General features: G+C 37.9%; 1 protein-coding gene across 13 annotated transcripts in view; it reads left to right on the top strand.

Moving 5' to 3' along the window:
- Positions 1–22,879, top strand: part of ptpn12 (protein tyrosine phosphatase non-receptor type 12) — a 43,322-nt gene that overhangs the window by 7,965 nt on the left and 12,478 nt on the right. For 12 of the 13 annotated variants that reach the window (XR_010912011.1, XR_010912010.1, XR_010912012.1 and 9 more), the window contains exons 2-12: positions 7,185–7,293; positions 8,439–8,515; positions 8,685–8,780; positions 9,427–9,465; positions 10,343–10,414; positions 10,565–10,624; positions 10,976–11,118; positions 12,219–12,285; positions 12,424–12,501; positions 14,455–14,553; positions 18,160–18,245. Coding sequence is in view for 10 of the 13 variants with exons in the window: in XM_067490661.1 (XP_067346762.1) it covers positions 7,185–7,293; positions 8,439–8,515; positions 8,685–8,780; positions 9,427–9,465; positions 10,343–10,414; positions 10,565–10,624; positions 10,976–11,118; positions 12,219–12,285; positions 12,424–12,501; positions 14,455–14,553; positions 18,160–18,245 (926 nt within the window). In the remaining 3 variants the exon portion in view is untranslated. Of the gene's footprint in view, positions 1–4,871; positions 5,019–7,184; positions 7,294–8,438; positions 8,516–8,684; positions 8,781–9,426; positions 9,466–10,342; positions 10,415–10,564; positions 10,625–10,975; positions 11,119–12,218; positions 12,286–12,423; positions 12,502–14,454; positions 14,554–18,159; positions 18,246–22,879 lie in introns of those variants that run through there. The other variant, XM_067490656.1, reaches the window with a different exon arrangement.

Raw genomic sequence — 22,879 nt, 5'->3', positions numbered from 1 at the left:
TGATATATACACCAGCTTTTTGCACAATTTTTTTCCCTTTCCCTTTTCAGTGTCTTGATTAATTAACCTTTTTTTCCGTTTAACAATCCTAACTTTAACATTATGTTCTGTTTTCTGTCTTCACATGCTTAATTGATGTATTTGTGACTTGCGTAACAGAATAATCATGATTCTTTCAGATGGTTTCAGTACTGAAAATGAAAGAGTGACAGAGAGAAAAGGAAACCTGATGGCTAATTAACGGAAACACATGTGTTTTCTGCCAGTGAATGACGGGTTGTTACCCTCCTGTGTACGTGTGAGTGTGTATTCTTGTCCACTCATGTTATTAGTGCCCCACAGACCTATTTTGGCTAGTGGCCATAAAGTGCTAATGACTGCAAAATGGGTCCACATGTTTGCAGGTTTATATACAGTTTGGACACTGATGATGATGGTTGTTAGACACAATCTTTATAAAGGTCTCTGATTAATAAGGACATCTCTCTTTTTTTCTCTCACACTCAGACACAGAGTCCAGACTCTCACTAACACTAGTGGTCAGGGTGGGGTTTGATGTTATTTCCTTAGGACTGCGACATACCAAGCCAAGTTTCAGCTATTGGCCTGAGCCGGGCTATCGTGGAGTGTCCGTTGGCTTTGTCTTTGTGGTATGTTCTGCGCCATTGGCCATAGCAGAATCCTATCAGTGTCTTTTCTCAGAATTTGACATGTTGAGTTGGCATTGGCCCATCAGTAAAAGAGACCAATCTGATTGGAGCACTGCTTAGCTTTGCTTAACAGCCAGAGGAGACCACGGTATTAATTCCACCAGTACAGTATGTGCTGTTGTTGTAACTTTTTATCAGACATATCTTTAATTTGAATTAGTTATAAACCGTTTATGGTTGGAAAATGGAAAGCAAACTCTGCTTTGTTTACAGTTTGTATATTAGCTTTGCCTTCCTCTAGCACTAACACAGAACATGCAGAGCTAGATGCTGACTGGCTGTCATTTTTGAGGTATATTCTAGCTCCACTTATTGGCCCAGATGAGGCCAACACGATATTTATTATACATTGGCATTAGGCATTACATATTAGGCTATTTTACACTTATAGTTGTACACACGCGATGACCTCTGTTCTGAAAAGTGTGCTGTAATTAGATGCTAATACTGACACATTGGCACCTCTACAGCATGCTAAGTTATTAATTTTTTCTTTACCAAAAACAAACTAAAATGCTCTGCTAAACTAACTGACTGTTTGCTCCAGACAGAGACTAGTATCAACCTCCTCTATTAAAAGAAAGTGAATAATAATTTCCTTGAAATGCTAATCATACACATTTTTTTATTGACATGATTTCTATTAAAAATAATTGGTACAGCCACATTTTGTGGCATTTTTCATTAAATATGACTCTGCACTTTGCAGCCTTTCCTGATTCGGGATAGTAATCTTACATAGAGAGAAGGAAAGGCAAGGAGAATGCCAATCAAGCTTATTGAATTATCCAGAGGAGAGAAGCAGAGCCACCCAGACACTTTCAGTCACTGCGCTATAGCAGTGCATCTTGTCCCCGCATGCTTGCAGCACGGGAGATGGATTTTTCTGAGAGCATTGTAAGGGGTGACCTATTTTAGCGTGTGTGTGTGCGTGTGTGTGCCTGCATGGAGGGTGACCGTCAGTACTGCCTTTCTGCCACTAGTGTTTTACACCCCCACTTCCTGGCCACACACACACAAATATTTTTTCCTATTTCTTCAACAGGAGGAGCATATTTTCAGTGTGTGCTTACTGCTGAGTTGAAGAAAGGGAATGAGAATTTCTCTTCTGTATGTGTGTTGTGTGTGTAAATTATTTAGCCTGGCAGGGAAGTACAGCGATGCTGACTTATTCAGCCAGAAGACAGAAAGTAGGTTAGATCTCCCTCTTCTTACCTTTCTGAACCGCCTGTAGCAGTCTGTCTCTGCCAGGTTTTGTGTTGGCATTGTGATAAATTCTGTCTTTCTATTCTGCTTCTTTTTGTCTCTTTCTATCTCTGCCCAGTAACTGCCCCATTGTCCTCATCCCTGAGTCATGTTAGGCCAAGCCAAGTCATTGTGAAAAAACATGCATGTTAGCACACACGACTGAAGGGGGTATATGAAATCTCTATTGGGCTTTTTAGGGGCAACGCCCTGTGTGTGCATGTGTGTGCGTGCACGCGTGTGTGGGGTAGTGGAAGTTGAGCGTGTACAGGAAATTGGCCAACTCAGTCAGGCTGACTGATGGGAAGCAAGACGGCAAAAGATAAAGACTGAATAAGTGTGAAAGAAATGTGAGAAATATTTTTTTGAAGGGCTGAAGGATTTGCTATATTAAACAAAACTCATTGTAATACAGTAAAACTTGATAACCTCAAATAATACTGCACAGCTTGTTCAAAAAAGTGAAAACTTTTGAACTTTGACTGATGTGCAAGTAAAGACCATCTCAAAACGTACATCAGCTGCTTAGATTTGGGTAATCAGCTTCACACATTTTGCTGACATTACCACAACAGTGAAGCGTAGGTGGTTTCAGTACTTTCTTGTCTTTAAATGTGTGAAAACCTTAGAAAACTATTTAAGAGTTTTGTGGCAACTTAACTTCTTTGCCTTCCTGTGAAGAGAGTTACAAATGATATGAGTAAAACATTCATTGCACTCTGAAGGTATTTTTAACCAGAAATAAAAAACATTCACAAGCTTCTCAAACATGTGGATTTGCATGTTTAGTTTAATCCATGAGTCTAAAAGTCAAAGAGATTAACTTATATTTACTTGGATATTTACAAATATGGCAAATCTACATATTTGACAAACTAGACCCACTTAATACTTGGTAATGTTAAACTAAAGACTTGATACCAAACTCAACATTAAGATTTTCATGTCAGAATTGCCCTTGTCCTTTATTGTTAAACTAGAATAGAATGAAGAAAAAGAGGGTATTTTCTTTCAGCCTGTTTTTTTTTTTTTTTTTTTTTTTTTAAGAACAGAAGCTTATGTGAGATGCAAGTGAGTTTGTTAATGAACAGCAGATATAGCGAACCAGTAGCTTAGTTTCCAAGACCTTCTGTCCTTCACTCCCTGTTTTTCTTTCCTTTTTGCCTTTTTTGGCATCTCTCGCATCCCTCGTTCTCTCCTCCGTTATTTAAAATGCCCATCCTCTCCTCTCTCCCACTCTTCTCCTCTCTTTTTCTGTTTTCCTTACACGTCACCTCTCTCGTCTGTTTGTTTTTAAAGCTTTGGCATGGCATGGGCTCTCCCGCTGCTGTAGCATCAGCAAGCTTACTTCTTTTTTGAGTATGTGCACATGCTTGTGTGTGCCTTTGAATGTGTAACTGTATTTTTGCGCATGTATCTATGTGTTTATGTAACAGAGGAAGTAAGAGTAATTGAAAACAGGGTTTGCTTGTGGGACAGTGGAAAGTAGAGACAAACAGTAGCTGGATTTTTTTGTATGCCTCTATCATATCGTACTAGCAAAACATTGAATAACATAAAGCTCTGTGTGTTTGAAGTGTATTTTTATTATAAGTAATTAATAGGTGTTATATATTTAAAAGACAATGTAAAATACATGTAACTTATCTGCACAACACAATTTAGCAGAAAGTGTTGAATTATTTCTTTCATTATCATTGAAGTAAGATCATTTGACACTGAATGCCTCTGCACTGGCAGTGTCTGTGGCCAAAGGCCTTATTTTATGTGGGGCTGTCCATCCTTCCCACTGTTGAGTATGAAAAGTACATTTCTGAATAATTGGCACAAACATCCACTTCCAGACTGAAACTTTTAGATGTTCCCAGGTTTGAAGGTTAAAGGTCAAGGTCATTATAAGTTCTTGTCCATCCCATTGTCATCAATGCAATATATCAGGAGTACCTGGAAGGAATTTCATTACATCTGGCACAAACACCCTCTAGGACTCATGGATGAACTGAATATAAAATGAGTCTTGGCATACATGCATGTAAACAACAACTACAACTGGTTTTCAGAGGCACATAATCGCAAGGTAATTCTAATTTGAGTTCATACACAATGTGACCTTTATACTATATTATAGTTATTATTATTATTTATTTATTTAAACTAATACCTTGTTTCAACTGATGCAGCAAAAATGTGTACATTGTGATTACAACAGGAGATGCAAAACATGTTACCCTATTTATCATTTAGTTCTAAGCTGGGATTGTATTTTTTAACAGTTTTATGAGACATAAAATACCTCTTGTACAACCAGTCAATTAAGGTACCATTAGTAGCAGAAAATATTTATACCATTTATTACTCTTTTTAAATCTGAAATCTGTCAATTAAAAGGCAGTATACCAGTATTCCTGTCCTTTCTGAACCAATGCCTAAACAACATTAAAACACATCAGAAATCAAATAAATACTTCACACTGTCTTTCTAATCATCACATAATTTTCTAAGTTGCTGTACATGAAATATATGCATGGGTGTCATCAACTGTTAACTTTAATTAGTTCTGAAAGCTGGTCAGACCTTTACAAGCACGTTTGCAGGCTAGATTGGCTGAGAGAAGAATAAACTGATGTCTTTTAGCAAAATAATTTTTTATTTTTTTTAAAGGGGTCATCTCATACTCATGATCTCTTAGGACCTCTTGTTTACAGCTTGCCGCCTGTCTGTTGTGTAGAGAAATACTAAAGCAGATTCAAAACATACAAGGTGCAAAACGTTACAGTTTGTTAAAGAGGGAATCATTTCCTAGTTTTCTGTTAAAGAAGTAAATTTGGCTCCAAAAAAAAGGACTTTCATCATAATAGTGTCCGAGGGCACTAATCTGTGCATGTGTGTCTCCAATTTGTGTGCTTTGGGGGTCACAGACCTTCACAGATCTCAACTGCCTGCCTTTTCTTCTCATTGTGTTTCTTCTCATGCACTTGAGTGTGTCGTCTTGGGCTCTGGCCCAGCACAGAAGCAGACCTCTGTGGAAATGTAATTCGCAAGAGGCCAGAGGAGCTCTAATGGTATTACCACCCCACACAGACACACACACGCAGACAGCTGTGTTGCAGCCCACAGTTTGTATATCATTACTTTTTCTTCAAATTTTCTATTCTCGTTCTTCTCTCACATGCATACACACACACACACACACACACACACATATATATGCGCACACACACACACACACACACAAAACATAGGAGTTGAAAGTTTGTATGGAAGAGTCACTTTAAAAAATCTAAATTAACTTTTGTTTACATGTGGCAAACTTTGGAAGATTGTATGTGGGATTATCAGTTTAATATATCAGTTAGTGTCTTATTGTATCAGTGTGTACTGTTGTAAATGCCTACGCAGTGGCGCAGAATGTTATCATGACAGGAGTAAAAGATTAAACAAGGACGGAAGGAAAGGATTGATGTTTGAGACTCTGGAACTCAGGAGGTACGCTTCAGCACATGTCCATGTTACAGTAACATGAGGAAAGCTTACAGTCAGTGTGAGAGAGAGGAGAGGTGGGACCATTTGCACACAAAGCTCCAGCAGTCTGATAAACACCCACGCTCACTTTCTCATAGTCAGAGAGAGAGAGAAAGAGAGAGAGGGAGAAAGGGATGCAGACAAAGCACAGTGATGCCTTACCTAATTTCCTCACTGTTTCAGAAGGAGAGAAGAAAGTGATTTAACCAACTGAGAAAATCAAAAACGGCCTTTTAGAGCAATATCATGTGAGTGGAGCAGCAGGAGTTTTTTATGTTCCAGAAATCATCATTCTTTTAAAGATTCTGTTTAGTTTTACTGATGCTTAAGAAAAGTGTCGTTAATCACAAAGAGTTGCACTACAAAATTCACATAGTTTTAGAAAGTCACTTAATTTGTCCTTGAGCCCCAAATCTAATATCTCATAGGAATGGCTCATAAGTTGCAAAAGTAACATTAAGGTGGTTAAGTAATAGACTATATCTATAAGAACCAAACAATATGAATTTACTAGAATTAGCTCAGCTTGACTAAAAAGAAATGTTTTCTATCTTTTAACATTCACAATTCAAAATAGCAGTTGTTCTGTTAGCAGTTTCATAAAAAAAAATCCAAATAATGAGATCCTCTTACTTTTTCTGGCTTCCCAAAGCTTACTGCCTCATCTTGTGACATCCTGGGAGAGTTGATTTGCTAAGTAGAAGTTGCTCAGAAGTAAGCCATGAGACAAAAAGCTGTCTGAAGCTTTGGAAAAAGCAAGTAATGTGTTAAAATGATAAAAAAAATTTTTCTTTTTTTTTTTGGTACGGGTGATGAGATGTGTTAGAGGGGAAATTTTAACCCATGTTTCCTCTAAATACTTATTTTTGGAGCTACAATGTCTGCGCACGTCTACCAAGTTTGATCTGCTGTCAGACAGGACGTTGTAATTGTTCTCATTATCTGAATGTGTCTTTATCAGTGTCAGCCACTATTAGATTTTGCCACATTTATCCTCATACACTGTCATGCATAGAAGTGTATGTGTGAGTAGAATAATGTGGTCTTTCAACAGGTTGGACAATGCACCTATGTGTCAGAAGGGTTCAACCAATGTAACCTGCCTGTGTGTTGACTTGCAAAGCCTGTACACTGATAAAACCAAAACCTTTACTGAAACTCTATCAAAAGAAAACTTAACTGAGATACTACTGATGTAATATTGTTGTTTTTTTTATCTTTCACTGTTTCATTTTATCTTTGATTTTATCATCTCTGTTGTTAGAAACTCAAATTGGTGTGATACTTGGATAGAAACAGATTTCTGTCTGACTTGTATCACAGGTTGACCTTGTTGTGCTGCTATGTATCTGATATGTATGCTGTGTGCTGTCACACAAAAAAGCGATAGAATAAATGTGTACCCATTGTGAGTGTTATTCACATTGCTTTTAGAAAAAATATGCAGAGTTATGAAATTGGGAAGTGTTGCGTCAGGAAGGGCATCCGGCTAAAAAACTGTGCCAAATCAACATGTGGCGACCCTGAACTCACGGGATAAGCTGAAAGGATGGAGGGATCGATGGATGGATGGATGGATAGATAGATGGATAGATAGAGACACACACACACACACACACACACCACAAAACTGTAGGTGGGACAAAATGATAGTAGTAGAATTTCTTAGCATCAACTAAACCTTTCCTGTCTCTTGTTTAATCTAGCGGTTACGGAGGCTATCAACTAAGTACCGGACGGAGAAGATCTACCCCACCAACACTGGAGAGAAGGAGGAGAATGTCAAGAAGAACAGATATAAAGATATACTACCATGTAAGTAGTGGCACATGCATGCAGGCATAGTTACATTTAACAGATGAGTGGCTCCTGCCCCCAGCAGACATTTTAACTAGTAACACAAATAATGTCTGTATAACACTTAGTTGTGCTAATCTGTCTGAACTGGTACAGGGAACATAAGGGAGAGGGACTTTGTTATGCAATGTTTGGTTTGAAGCTGGTGATGGCATAAATAAAACCAAGCTGTTTGTACATTTTTCGTTTAGAATACTTGTACTAAATTTAAACCACAAACAAAGTAGTTGTAGATAAAATTTTATTTAATTTAACTTAATAATAGGATATCATATGATTATTCATATGAGCCTCGACAGTTTTAAGATAGTCTAGAAAAATTCTGAATCTGTCCTTTAAAGCATTAAAGATTAAGGCTGTTTTTGCTTGAAGAAGAGTCTGAAAACCAAAAAAAAAAATAAATCTTTTTTCCAACCACATTATTTGCCACTGTTAAAGTCTGCTAAGTTTCTCTGTAATATCGTGTTAAATACAGGTTTGTTAAGTAGAGGGGGGAAAGAGTAAAGCAATACATGTGGGGTAGGTTTTTTGTAATTGCTTTATCAAAAAGCCAAATCAAATTGAACATGGTTCAGTCTTGTAAAAACTAAAAGGTGAAAACTTCCAAGGGGGTGAATCATTTTTGTAGGGAGTATATTCAGTTTTTTCTAATAGGTGACGTAATAAGCTCTGTCTTTTATGCAAACAGGGCTCTGACTGTGCTTGATGGCCTGGGGAAACGCTTTCATAAGCTAACATCTGTCCTACTTCTTTATACCTTTATCCTCCCTTTTCCCCCTTGTTCATCTGTCCATTCATCCAGTCATTAAGTGAATGAGCTGCTGATAAGGAAAAGGAAGAACTGGTTTATCAGTAACAGATGTTTACAGTCAGGCACACACATATACACGTGCACAGAGTACATAGAATTGACGATGTAGTTGAATGTGTCCATTAATCTCTTTACATTTCACTTTGTAGTCTTTGCTTGTGCCCCAGTTTGCCCTCACCCCTTATCTCTTCATGTCAGTGTTCCTATCTTGTCTCTTGTCTTTTGATCAGTTTTTTCACGGATGTGTAAAATACTTCAAAATAAACATTGCTCTCTTTTTTTTTCTCCACAGTTGATCACAGTAGGGTAAAACTGACGTTAAAAACAACTAATCAGGACACAGATTACATCAACGCTAACTTTATCAAGGTAAATATCACCTGAAATTCAGGTTCTTTTGTTGTTTAAGATTTTATTGTTTGTTTATAGTGTTTGTCCTGGGTTAAAACCGTATATCACGATATCCTTTGTGGAGACATACATAGTATGTTTTCACCAGAGATTATTTTCTCTCTCTTATTTTAATCTCTTCTTTCAGGGTATAGATGGCCCAGAGGCTTACATTGCAACTCAGGGCCCGTTGCCGAACACTGTCATTGACTTCTGGAGGATGAATTGGGAGTACAATGTAGCTGTAAGTATGGCTCATTGGATGGAGGAAGTGATGGATTGTTAAAGGAGGAGTGTAAAAAGATACTTTACATAATGTACTGATAAGATTGAAAAGAACCTCTGTACTAGTGTTTCATTGTGTTCCCCAGCTAAAATAAGGTAGTAACTTTGTAATATGGCAGCTAACTTCCTTTTATAAAGATAACTTTCAAGGTGTTTTGCAGTCAGAAAGATAATGTGAAAATTGTTACCGCATTCTGAGAAATATTTTTACTCTAGTTCTGCACAGTTAGTAATTAAAAAAGTAAAACTAATAATTAAGGTAATTCAAAAAAACTGCAATAGGGTTTTCAGAAACTAAGAGGCCGATGGGGAGTTTTTATGCTTGAGCTGGGCTATGATTAGGTTTGACTAGCGCTCAGAAATGTTTAGAGTGCAGCTGTGATAATTACTTCAGTAGAATCATAGAGAATGATGTAAGAGAAATGTGTGGTCAAAAGTGATCTACATTGTAATCTTTTAGAAGGTGAAAATATAGAAATGGTCTACCAAACTAATTCCTAAAAATTGACAAATTTCGTTTAACTAAACCTTTATGTTTGGAGATGCAATATAAATTTGTCAGTGTAAAGACCCTGTTTCTGACCCACCTGTTTGTTCCTCTGCAGCTTATTGTAATGGCTTGTCGAGAGTTTGAGATGGGAAGGGTAAGTTGATGATGTGTGCATGTCATGCAAGTGTACGTACTAATAATACAGTGAAGAGTGGAAGTATTTTCACATTTTTCATTTATGACTCTGTGCTTCAGTACATTGAGTCACATTGAAATAAAAAGATGGATACTGCATTGAAGTGCCAGGTCTTAGCCTTAACTTAAAAGCTTTATGTCAAGGAAGAACCTCTTTTTCAGATGTGTTGTCCTTTTCACACACAGTGCTTGAATTTAAAGTAATTGGAGACTTTTCTTCTGAATGTTTTTCTGCAGTCCATTTAATGTTACATCATGGGCAGAATGCATCTCTTTCTACAATGACATAAACCTACACATACTAACACGAAGACTTGGTGCTTTAATGTGGTATCCATTTTTTGGATTTAGACTGTTTGTGTATGTTCTTTTGTCTGCACATCTGTGTTTTGTTGTCTCCACCAAAGTTACAGAATGTTTCTTCTATAACTCTTTCTGTTAGAATATGTTAGTGTTTTGTTCACTGAGGTTGTCCCTTAATCTTCGTCAAACCCCTTAAAATCCAGATTTTAGTAGACTGTCTTGCTATGGTAGAAGAATTTCTATAACTGTAGATTTTTTATGAAGAGCAAGACTGACAGGTGGCTGAGGACAACTACTGAATTCTTTTGTCAGTTTATATTTATTGAAGATTGTTGTTGATTTAGAAAATTCACTTGACTCATAGTGAAGTCAAACTGATAGCGGCCTCTAAACATTTCCTTAGCCCTTTTCTGTTTTTGTCAGTTTCTGTTTCACGTCATGTTAATTGTTTATTTCAAACCAGAACGCATGTGTTCTCAGGAAGCTGTGGTATATGTCTGGTATTTGGCTAACTCCTGTTCTCCTCTGGCTAGAAAAAGTGTGAGCGGTATTTCCCACTGTTGGGGGAGGAGGCCATGAATTTTGGCCCCTTCAGAATTTCTTGTGTAAGTATAAAAATTTCTACTATTACAGCTGTTTGTGTAATCTGTGTCAGTGGGGTCTGTTGTTTGACTCCTGAATTTCTCACATTTTGTTCTAATGACGCTTTAAGCCAAGGATGTTTTCTTTTGTCCACCACTGTATTTATTTTCTAGGAATCAGAACAGGCCAGAACAGACTACTTTATCAGGACTCTGAGAGTGGAATATGAAAATGTAAGCCCTCTGAAATACTGCTCACTGTGTTCTTTAGACCGTTTTCTTAAAATGTTTTTCAATTGGCAGTCTTCTAAAGCCAGTAAAATTTTATATTGCACTTGATGATCTTTAAAGATTAATTCAACCAATCTTCCTTGAATTCTGTGCATTCTTGCAATTTAAAACATCATAAAGATTGCAACACACAAGAAGAACTAAAGGCATTTAAGAGTGCAAAAACAAAAAAATGCGACAGATAAGGTTGAAATGATTAATAAAATTTGTTAACTGTAATTTGTACAGAATTTTGTAGCCATAATTTGCAGCTATCTGTCATTTACAAATGTTTTCCCTCATGTCTCCCTGCAGGAAACTCGGAGGATAACACAGTTCCATTATATAAACTGGCCGGATCATGATGTCCCCTCATCATTTGACTCCATACTGGATATGATTGGACTAATGAGAGAATACCAAGAGAATGATGATGTCCCTATATGTGTGCATTGCAGGTAGGTGCAGAGATGCTGTTTTGAGATGCCACAATGAATACATCCACATAAGAACACTGTACATGCCCTATAACAAAATGTTGATTTGATGTGATAAAGAAATGAAGGAGACAATGTTGACTACAGGGTGCAGTACATGCATACAATGAGGTCTCAAACTTTTTTAACATGTACTCTCAGTGAATTAAATGACTGGTAAAATTGTCAGAGGTTTTGTCTGTCAGGAGGCTGTAATAATGTGCAACAGCTGGTTTTGTGTGTTTTGAAATCAGGTTTCAACATAGCAAAGTGATGTTACAGCTAAACTAAGTGCTTACAAATACAAACCTACTCCTGGCAAATGCTCATTCAAGTTCAAGCAGATATATGCTGGAAATATCTTCACATTCATACTACACATTCATTGTACTGATTTTATTGTAGCTCCAATGTTTGTCCAACTGGAATAGAATGAGAATCTATGCAATAATGAATAAATAACAAAGATTAATTCCACTGACACAAAAACCCCAAACTACAAAGTAGTTAGCAAACGAAAATTGCTATTCCACTAGGCTGTGGATTCAGGTTGTCTGCTGCACACAAGGCATGGATATACACAAACAACACACACTGTCTCCATGTGTGTGTAATAAGCTATAATGAGCTGCCCGAGGACATTTCCTGGTTCCTCTGTTGCACAGCAGGACTCAAAGCTGTGTCTCTGCATCTGTAAAAATGCTTTGTGTGGCTCCATGTGTACTGTATGTGTTTGTGTGTGTGTGCTCATTAGAGTAGCAGAGGTCTCCCTTACAGCATGAGATAAAGTTTCATGATTTTATGTGTCAGACATGACGTCACAATTCCTGAGCTTCTGTGTGGCTCCTGTCTCCTTCCTGTCTGCATGACATGTTGTTCCATACATACAACATATACATGTCACTGGGTGTCTGTCCTTTGTTTTTAATCTCCACTTGTTAGAGAATAGAACTCCTTAGTTGATACTTGAGAAACGTATGCCTTTAATATCTTTACAATGGGACTGAATAAGCTAGTGTGTGTGTATTTGTGTTGTTACACGTGCTCTGTTGAATCTAATCTGTATGGCCATGACTGTACAGTGCAGGCTGTGGGAGGACGGGCGCTATCTGTGCTATTGACTACACATGGAACCTCCTCAAAGCTGGGGTATGTGGCCTCACACACACACACACACACACACACACACACACACACACACACACACACACACACACACACACACACACACACAAAAATGCATACTTTCAACCCACTGAGAATGAACCCATTTGTGTTGTTTACTAGAAAATTCCAGAAGATTTTAACGTTTTCCGGTTGATCCAAGAAATGAGGACGCAGCGACACTCTGCTGTTCAGACCAAGGTTTGTTTTTAGAGTATTTTCTTTTACACACAGAATGGCTCTGTGTATTCATACTGCTCTGAAGTCTATTTAGAGTAATTTGAAGACGATATAGAAATGCTAATTAGTGTTTGGCTGCTAAGGTAACTGCTAATTAAAAGTGTTTCTGCAGCCAGATTTTTCATCCTCGCACACAAACAACCAGAGGTCTGAAGTCAATATTGTGTGAGGCTGTAAAAGCTTTTTGCATTACTATCCTCTTATTAACAGCTTACACCACATGAAGACCAATTCACAAAATTTAACATTTCACTCTTTTTTTAGCTTTTATAAAAAGTCCACATTTACTAAATTATGTTGTGTGACATTGTAATTAGTGACAAACTGTATGTCTGGTGTTGTTTTTGACAAATAACTTGGAAAAACAATACTCCTTATGAACTGGCTGCTTTTTTAATGTCATTTCACCCTTATATATTAGTGTGTGCCTGCAGTTTTATCTCATTTATGTAGTTAATTGGGATATGTCCTTGGAATCAAGATTCTTTTTTGCAAAGGAAACCTGAGAACAAAATACAAAACTACAGTACATAAATACAAATTCCAATCATAACAATAAAAATAATTTATCCAAACAATCATCATACACACAGCACTGCAATACAGTTTAAACCAATTACATATTATTCCTAACTTGAGCTCATTAGGTTTTTAATTCTCCTAGAGGAATAAGTGCCTCTTACTTCAAAGTCTCATAGTGCTCCTTCCAGTGCAAGGAACCAGTTTATCCCAGTTCAGAGTTAGTATGAGGAACTTTCAAAGGCAGATTCACTTGGGACCTGATGTCACCATTATGACCACTGAATTTAATATCTCTGCAGCTTAGATAGCCAGGCCTTACAGATGAAACCACGAGTGCGCTGATGGCTGCTAGATGCCATTGAAGACCAACCCACATTTATAAGTCACATTGGGCAGAAAAACTGTGTTCAGTAATAAATGAAATGGCATTGTATAGTGTCCAGTGGTTTAGGGTGGCTCTAGCATAAGTGGATTGTATGAGAGTTCTGTTTTCAAAGATGAAACAAGCTGTTTCTGTATAGGAATATTATTTGAATTTGTAATTTTTGAGCAAGTTGTTTTTGACATGTTATATAGGACAACGCATCTAAGCAAATTCTTATTAGTATTGCTGGACTGCTTCTGCTACATCTCTATCCAGAGCAGGAATATGATTGGGAACCTCAGTGGTGTTTGTGAAGTGTTCACATTTAGTCATTTTGGAGTGTAGACCAAGCTTTACAATTAACAGGCCTGTTCACAAGTCTCATCACGTCTGTACTACCTGCTGTACATTTGGTTAAAAATTTCCTAATTTCACACATTCCCACCATTATTTGTGACGGCTGTATTTGCTTGTTTGCTGCTGGGGAAAACTTACATTTTCCAGTTATCTTTGTATCTTTAATTGCATTCCAAAATAATGAGTTTTTTGACTTAAGAATCTTAAATATTGTTTGCTCTTTTGCAACTTATTTATAGTTTAATCCCACATGTGTTCTAAAATTACACTAGAAATAAGCCTTATTATTTAAATTGTACACCTGTCTCAATTGATTTTGACAAAGGTTTGAATTCCATGGCTCAGACTAGAATTCGGCTGGAAGCCTGGAACTATAATGTGATTTCTGAAGATGTAGTGCAATATACTTGCTGCCTCAGTGGGTAAAGAAATGAGATTAAACTGAGTGTGCAGCAGTGAAGAGCATTCGATTGTTTTCACATAGGTTGCATTTCATAGCCTTGTAAATGGATATTTTTGAATATTGATGTAGAGATTGGTTTTGCTTTTGTCTTGATTTGCTAAGACTTTTTGTTGGTCTTTGAAATATTTTTTTTTTCCACCTCAATTTTCCTCCATTTACCATTGTTTGGCTTTTTGCATCACTTTTGTCATTTTGTCTTTCTTTCTAGGAGCAGTATGAGTTAGTTCATAAAGCGATTGCACAGCTCTTTCAGAAACAACTGCAGCTTCTGGAGAGCCCCACCAACAGGCAGATACATGATGGCATGGTATGACACAAACACATATTGTGAATGATGTCTGGTGTTTAAAAAAAGGCAGGATGTCTCTGAGTAACCCAGTTGGAGTGGGAGGGATACAAATAATAAGTCACATGGGAGGGAAAGGGTAGGAGGAGAAGTGGAGAGGGAGGAGAGACCTTCAGAAAACTTAGTGAAGAATAGTTAGTTTTTGCCTAAAACAGTGATATCTCCTCTAGTGTCAGATGACTGCATACAGTTAATAGTAGAAAAAAAAAGGTGGGCGACTGTGGCACAGGAAGGTAGAGCGGTTGTCTACCAATCTCACAGTTGTTGGTTCAATCCCCGGCTCCTCCGGTCACATGTCGAAGTGTCCTTGAGCAAGACACTGAACCCCAACTTAGTTGCTCCCGGTGAGTGTTGTTGGCCAGCTGCATAGCAGCTCCCCCATCGGTGTATGAGTGTGTGTGTGATTGTGAATGTGAATGGGTAAATAAGAAGCAGTGTAAAGCGCTTTGAGTGCCAATAGGTAGAAAAGCGCTATATAAGTGCAGACCATTTACCATTTACTTTCCAAGGGCTGGAAGAAACCCAAACGGTCTAACTCAACAGAGAGGACCTTGGTTCAGATGGTCAGGAAAACCCCAGGAACAAATATGGTGAAGGCTTCTCACAAACTGGAAGCTGTTGAAACACCAGTGTCTTTGTCTACAGTCAAATTTTACATTACCATGAAATGAAAGGCTACAATCCAAGAACGTGTTCTGGAGGAAAGTTTTATTATCAGATTAGACAAAGATTTAGTTGTTTGGCCACAATGACTAGAGGTACTGTATGTTTAGAAGGGTTAAGGTGAGGCATTTAATCCCAAGGACACTGTACCTACTGTTAATAATTGGCTGTTTCAACAGGACAGTGACCCCAAACCCACATCAAAGCTGGTTGGCCTGACCTTAACCCTATCAAAAATGCAGACTGTACCTAAAGGAAAAACTTGACAAGTGACAATTAGCACAATTTTAGGTGGGCTGTAATGTGTAGTTCTAACCCTACTGCATAATTTTGAATTTGACGAATTACTAATTTATCGCTTCTTCCCAACATCTTGCATTGTTGTGGGGGTATTTTGAGGTTGTAACTTGTTCAGCTATAAGCTTCTGTTAATTTAATGTATTGACAGCAAGACCACGACACAGCTACATCCCTACTCACAATGACATACTGAAATGTAATCTCTTTCCCTCTCTGCTCATCTCTGCTTCTTGATTAAATCTGAATAATTATTGGAGCTACATTGCCAACTCCAAAATAAACATAAAACAATGTGATGGCACATTTGGCCTTGCTAACTGGCTATTTACATAAACTACATCACAAATTGCTTAAATAGGAACTCTCCATAGCTGCTGCTGGGAGCACCACCGTTCTTCATAGTTATGTGAGTATAAATGACATAAAGCCAAAAGAAAGAAAGATCAGTCAGGCTGCGGTGAAGACTCCTTAGTTGACTGAGGACACAGAGCGGTGATGAAAGAGCACTGGCAGAAATCCAGAGGTTGACTTCCTGCTTAGGAAGCACTGATGACATCACCCTTTTCCCATAATGCACTTTCAGTCTGAGAACAGAAACGCATCCGTTGGGAAAGGGGGACCCATACAAGAGTCATACACAAACACACAACCCTGTTTACATTGGGAAAGACTTAGAACACACTTTGTGAACTGTTGCCTAGAATCTTAAAATAGAGTCTTTAAAATCAATCCACCAGGCTGTGCCAAACTTTTAGAAACTATAGTACTTGTACTACTACTACTACTACTCTCCTTTCGGCTTATCCCGTGAGTTCGGGGTCGCCACAGCAGATCATTGTCCGCATGTTGATTTGGCACAGTTTTTACGCCGGATGCCCTTCCTGACGCAACCCTCCCCAATTTTTACCGGGCTTGGACCAGCACTGCATCGCTGGGGAGGGGAAATGGGCTGTTAGGGGTTCAGGGTCTTGCCCAGGGACACTTCGACATATAGCCAGGGCCGGGGATCGAACCACTCACCCTGTGGTCCGTAAGCAACTGCCTTTACCAACTGAGCTATAGCCGCCCTAAACTATAGTACTTGTACTATATTCTACAATAGTAGGTGTGGCCTAAACAGAGGAAGACACTGTTTATTGCTGTTCATGTCTGTATCTGACAAAGTTGAATGTCCACTAAACACATTGCACTCAAACACAAGCCTAGTTTGCGCAGTGTTATCAGATGCTGCAATGAGTCAGTTCATACACAGATTGACTAATGCCCATTTTGCCATTGTTGGCGACTCAAACGCCCACATTATCGCTCTCAATTGCGGAACGAACAATAGGCCTACACATACACACATCCCACACATGTTTCTCTGATCACACTCTCTTGTCATTGTTTAAAAGGAGTATTCCTACCAAATTAATTTTTACAACAAGCACACGTAAGTGTTAGTTCCTGAAGTTAATTCCTTGGCACTCACAGACACACACAGCTGTGGTGGCCTCATTTGCTACTTCATCCTGAATTTATGAGTACTAAAGTTGTCCTGTCATCGTTATTTGAGTGGAGAGAGAGTCACATTAATGAGTCATGGGGGAAGAAAGGAGAGGAGAAAGAGGAGAGCTGATAGGAAGACAGGGAACTTTAGCTGGCAGTAGGAGGGCTGCTTTCAGAAACAATTTGATCTTTCTGTGAAGCAGCTTTGTACCAACTCTACCTGTGCTAAACAAAAAGGAGTTAGTAGGGAGTATATCACAGATAGATATACTTTACGTTTAAAATTTCCACAGCAACTGTTCAACCTGTAGTGACAGTGAGCACTGAAATTGTCTTTGCAAAAATAAAACTAATAATAAAACTACATGACTAAAACTCCCTTTTCAAAGTTTAGCTAAACTAATAATGTTCACAGTGAAGACAGCCATTGATTAAGTGACAGTTATGAGGGTAAATTACAGCTAGAAAGATGACATTGGCCTTTACGCATAATTTGCCTTAAACAAACAATTACAAAAACAGAGAAATGTAGTTTGACTAGCTGTCCATGCAAAACAGAATCAGTTTTGGAATGCTGTCGGACTGAAAATACAAGTAAACTTTCTGAAACTCAGATTTGCGTGTCATTCAAAAAATCCGTGCTAGATGAAGGCACTCTCTAGGCCAAGTGGAAGGAGTGGGAAATTCCCTAATAAGTAAACCCAGAATATCCCTAACCTGTAGAAGTACAAAACAGTGGTAGAAATACAGAGAGCCTACTTATTGTAAGCAAATATACCACCAAATGGCTAAAAGCAGTCACGATTTTTAACCAGTTACTAGCAACAGTGTCAGGGAACACACATCAAATCTATGTAAAACATTTAAATTGGCATATTGGAGACATTAAAGCCAAATGTGATGCATTTGTTACGTAATAATAGTCATTTTGCTCAACATAAAGTAAAGTTGTAAGTAATTAGTTATTTCATATATTGCTTACTTTAGTGCTGAACAGTATAGCAGCCCTGACATATAAAATCCAAAAACCTGAGTGGGAGTGAAGTTTGTGCATATGCTTTGTTTTGTGTGTGTCTACATATATTTTGTTCAGTTTTACCTTTCACAACTGTCCAGGATGAAAGCAGTCCAGATAAAGCAAGTCAACAATCAGATGAAGAGAGATGGGACACACCACCTCCCAAACCTCCCCGCGTACGCAGGTAAGAAACCTTCAGTGTGCACCTTCTTTCTTTTTTTTTCACAAATCGCTCCTATAAAAGGACGCAGTTGAAAGAATAGACTGCCCTGTGCTCATCCTCTGCCCAGATGAATGAACAGGCTCACATTGAACTGAGCTGTAGGTATGAAGTGGCCTGTCACAGAACACAGTGGGTGTTTTGTAGGAGGAACACAAAAAAGTCATAGCACAATAGTTTGTGTGATGTACTCCATGAAAACATATTAAACTGACCAAACGGAAGCAGCAGGCATTGTTTTCACCTCAGACGAACCAAAGCGCTCTGACACATTAGTTTTCTATCAGCCCACAGATACACAGAGCCTCCACTTTACTGAAGTTAACTTCGGTTTGGCTGCTGCTGTTGCCTGAGGAGCCGTGGGGTTTGTAGCTTATTTTGCAACAGTTAGCAATACTCTGCAACACTATGCAGTGTTGAACACATCACAAACCTCAGCCAATTGAAGTAAAAAGGCTTTGTCTTTAATCTCCCACTCTTTGAGAATAATGTCTTTTAAACGCATGCAGGCACAACGTCTTTATCTTTAATATGCAAAAATACACATAGATGCCCTTTGTCTTTCTTCTATAACTTGGTGGTTTTTTACTGTTTCATCACCCTTACTCTATGTTCTTCTCGCCTGTTTTCTCATTTTAAATTTTGCTATATGTGCCCAGCACGGGTTGTGCTTTCTCTCACCCAGTTCCTCTTTAGTCCCTATTTTCTTTCTAATGATTTATCCACAGAAATCCTAGCTTCAGTCACCCATTTAATGCAGCAACAGGCACACTTTACCCTAACTTTGTAAAGCATGAGTCGAGGCCATTGCTCAGAGAGTTGCATCAGCGCTGTTCGTTTAATGCCACAAATGACATGTTGTCGCCAGGAGATGCTGTTTTACTGTAATTACCGTTTACTGGAAGCATTGTCTGAAAATGCCCAGTTTGACAGCATTGTGTGTTAATTTATGAATCATCAGGTTGTGATTGTCAATTTAATTTGGTGCCAATTTCCGGCCATTTAATGCCTGAAAAAAAGACTTGAACCATTACATTATAGTGTTTAATTGGTCATGTTCTTCCTTTGCACGTCTCCTCTATAAGCCAGTTTGATGGGATGGCAAACATATTTAAGAAGTCCTACTATCAGTGAGGTAGCTCCAAGTAAACTGTTTAGAAAAAAGTTTATTTCCTGTTCTAAGCACAACATACAAATTTGAGCTTGGAGTTTGCTGCCAAAGCTTTGCTGAAAGTGGGGCAGCGTGAGACTGTCAGGAATATGTGAATGCCTCTTCCTGCTTGTCTTTCTCTTAAATCTCAGCATGTCTCTGTTTTGCTCCGTGTCATCCCTCCAGTTCCTAAAGAAATACAGTTGAGGCCTAGTTTAAGCCTGGGAGTATACTGGTGATGGTTAGAGCTATTTTTTACCAATGCAGTCCACATTCTGCCAGCCACACTCCCCCCGGGTCACTTCTGTGTGTGTGTATTTGTGTGTTTGTGTTTGCGTGCGCTCTCAAGGAAGCTGCTGCAGAAATTCCAATGAAGCAGGCATCTAAGTCCCAGATACTGAGTCATGGCTTTTACATACAACCATACATATTATTTACTGCCACACCCTCTAAGTGAAATATCCTCCACTCCACTTACTGTTGGGCTGAAGTATTGAGTATCCAAATGTGGAATATGTTTTGTAATGTTCTTAGTCTTGTGTAAAAAAGCTGCTGTCCTCTTTTAAATACGTTTTTTGTTGTTTGTGTGTTTGATAATGAGAGAGAGAGATGGTGTTAAGTTGCTGCTGAAACTGAACCAGTGCAGTGTATGTCCTGCATCTGTGTGCACACATGTACATTTGTGTGGGAATTTAGGTTGTGGTTTGGTTTACATAATAATGGTTGTGTGATTAAGGTTAACAGTGCAGTGTGTTGACACCATGACACAACAGTGTATATGGTTGTAATGCAAAAGTAGATGCCAATCTACCAATCCCCAATCCTTAGTTGTGTGTACTGCTCTTTGTTTTAAAATTTGTTTTTAGGAGTCTTACGTTTACATACTTAAGCCTTTTATTTTAAAGAAATAATCAAATTTAAACTGCAGAAATATTTCATACTATTTACAAATCAAAACATTTTACAGCTCCAAAGCTGATATAAAGGACAGTTTGACTTAGGTAGTTTTAGTGACACCTGTCAGTCTGTGTATGTGCATAACTTTAAAGTGCTATGTAAAGTGCCTTGAGATGACTTTGTTGTAAATTGGCACTATATAAATAAAGTAGAATTGAAATTGAATTAAAAGGAGGCAGGGTTTTCAGCTGAAAAATCAAGAAAGTCATGGTAAATACGTTTCACTAAAGTATTTGTGAATCTGATGACACACCATGCTATTTTCCATCTCCATCAAGCTTAAACATTAAAAAAAAACTTTTAGCCACACACAACAAAAGCTGTGCAGGTAACTCTTTGTAGCCACTGTACATGGCTGACTGCATACCTCACAAGATGGCTCTGTCCCCCAACACATCAAGACATACCTTCTCACTCTCTGTAAACAGTATTCTTGTCAAAATTATCTCTTGTTTATGATTTTCCTGGGTTTTGTCGGCCAGGTTTACCTGTTACTAAAAATGTCAGTGGAACAAGATTTTAAAACTGAGAGACTTAAATGGTACCTTACCTGAAGCTAGATATTTATATTATATGGTGTATTTCACTAGCAGTTGGTTATATCTTGGATTAGAATTGTTTTTAATAGTTTTGGAAATTTGAATGTGTTATTTGTGAGTTTTGGTCACTGATGCCCAGAAGAGTAAAGATTGTCTTCATATTGAAGTTTATTGAAGCTCATTTTCTACAGTTCAAAGCAATGTTTCGAGGTTGTCAGCAAAAGCCAATAATTTCCCCCATCCTGTAAATCCTCATTATGTCTCAATGTATGTTTTAGTCCTGCAGTCTATGCATGCATGTGGTTTTAATTAATATTTTTCTCATTGATGCTGCTTATTTGTTACGTGGTGACTTATTAGTATTTGCTCCAGTAAAGGCTCAGCTTCCCCTTAGGAATCATTAAAGTTTCATCTTATCTATCTTAAAGGGATGCAGGGCCTGAATAAACCCTGCAGCGTCTGAAAGATTCATATCCCATGGAAACAATTAGCACCAGTGGAATCATCTATGTTATTGTTAAATATATCTTTTGCTTGCACAGGCAATGAATACAATATTGAAGAAAGTTAAATGTGTGTTTTTATTAATGGAGAAACAAGGGAACGTGTCCTTGGTGGAACATTATTCTGCTCAAATGCCAGAAATTGCCACCTCAAGTAAGTGGTGATAAGACAAGCCTAAGCTATAAGTAGCTCGACTTCACCTTAAGCCTCATCAGTCATCACCTCTGACTTCCCTAACTTGAATTGTAATAAAAGCATTATTCTAGTGTTAATTATTTAGTACTTAAAACAAACTGCTTTCAATGATTCAGTGTTAATCAATGGAATGTTGTCCAATTCTATATATACTGTATTTTTCTTAAATCACTATTAACAAATAAGAATACAGAACCAAAAGTAAACAATATTATGGATGGTGAGCTCCACTATGAAAGTGCAGTCGCCTGTGGCAGTTGTATTACAGTGTTTAAGCGTCAGGAGGAAACCAACTTCAGAGTTGCTCAAGAAAAGGAAATCCCCCCCGTGCTTCTTTCTGGCTTGCAACTTCTCTGTGTCTGACTTTCTATCTGTCTGTCTTTGATCCACACAAAAATACACAGCATTGTGTGCACTCAGTCCTAGGTTATCTCTTGCTTCAGTCATGTGCTCTTGCTTTAGCACCCCACCACATCCTTTCACTGTACACTATATATTTGCATGCCAATGTGAATGTATATTCAGTGGTTGACTAAATATAAATGTATATTCAGTTAAGTTTCCATCACTGTGTGGCGGGCTTTGTCTCAACCTCAGTATCCTGTATGTAATTCACAGCACACAGTGCATGCAGCTATACAATAAGTGGTTATCCACACAAATACACATTAAAAATATTCATAGAATACAGTAGAAGAGAAAAAATACAAAATTATGACCTTGTGAAACAATCAATCAGTACACAATATATGTAGAGGGATAAACTGAGTGGTGTTGATTCTGTTACGCCTGTTTTTTCTTTGTATGCTTCAGGTCATATCAACTTTAAATCCACAAAATATGGGCGAATGCTATCGGTGAAAACCTACAGTTACCCTGAGGACATGTAGTTTCTCAGATATGGTGGCAACATAAAGCAACATGTTTTACAATTCTGCCATCTGGTGGTGAAAAAATATCAGACTTGACATCAATGAAAACTTTTGCCTTTGAAGTTTTATTAATTTATGCAGTGAATATAATATTTACATGTATTATTAGTTTCATCATTCTTTGTTAGATACAGAATAAGTATCGAATGCTGAAATGTCTGGAAGTCTGTTATGACAAAATACTTGCCACTTAATTTCCTAAATGACCTGAGCCAGAAACATTTTGAAAAAAATGAAAGCAATTACAGAAATTACTTTGTTGGTTTTCATTTATTGTAAACAGCTTTTGTATTTCAAGCAGGAAACATGGACTTCTTCTTT

The sequence above is a fragment of the Channa argus genome, chromosome 21 (assembly GCF_033026475.1).
Source record: "Channa argus isolate prfri chromosome 21, Channa argus male v1.0, whole genome shotgun sequence".
Lineage (NCBI taxonomy): Eukaryota > Metazoa > Chordata > Actinopteri > Anabantiformes > Channidae > Channa > Channa argus.
The sequence above is the reverse complement of the archived record's forward strand: the minus strand, read 5'-3'. Positions and strand labels throughout refer to the sequence as shown.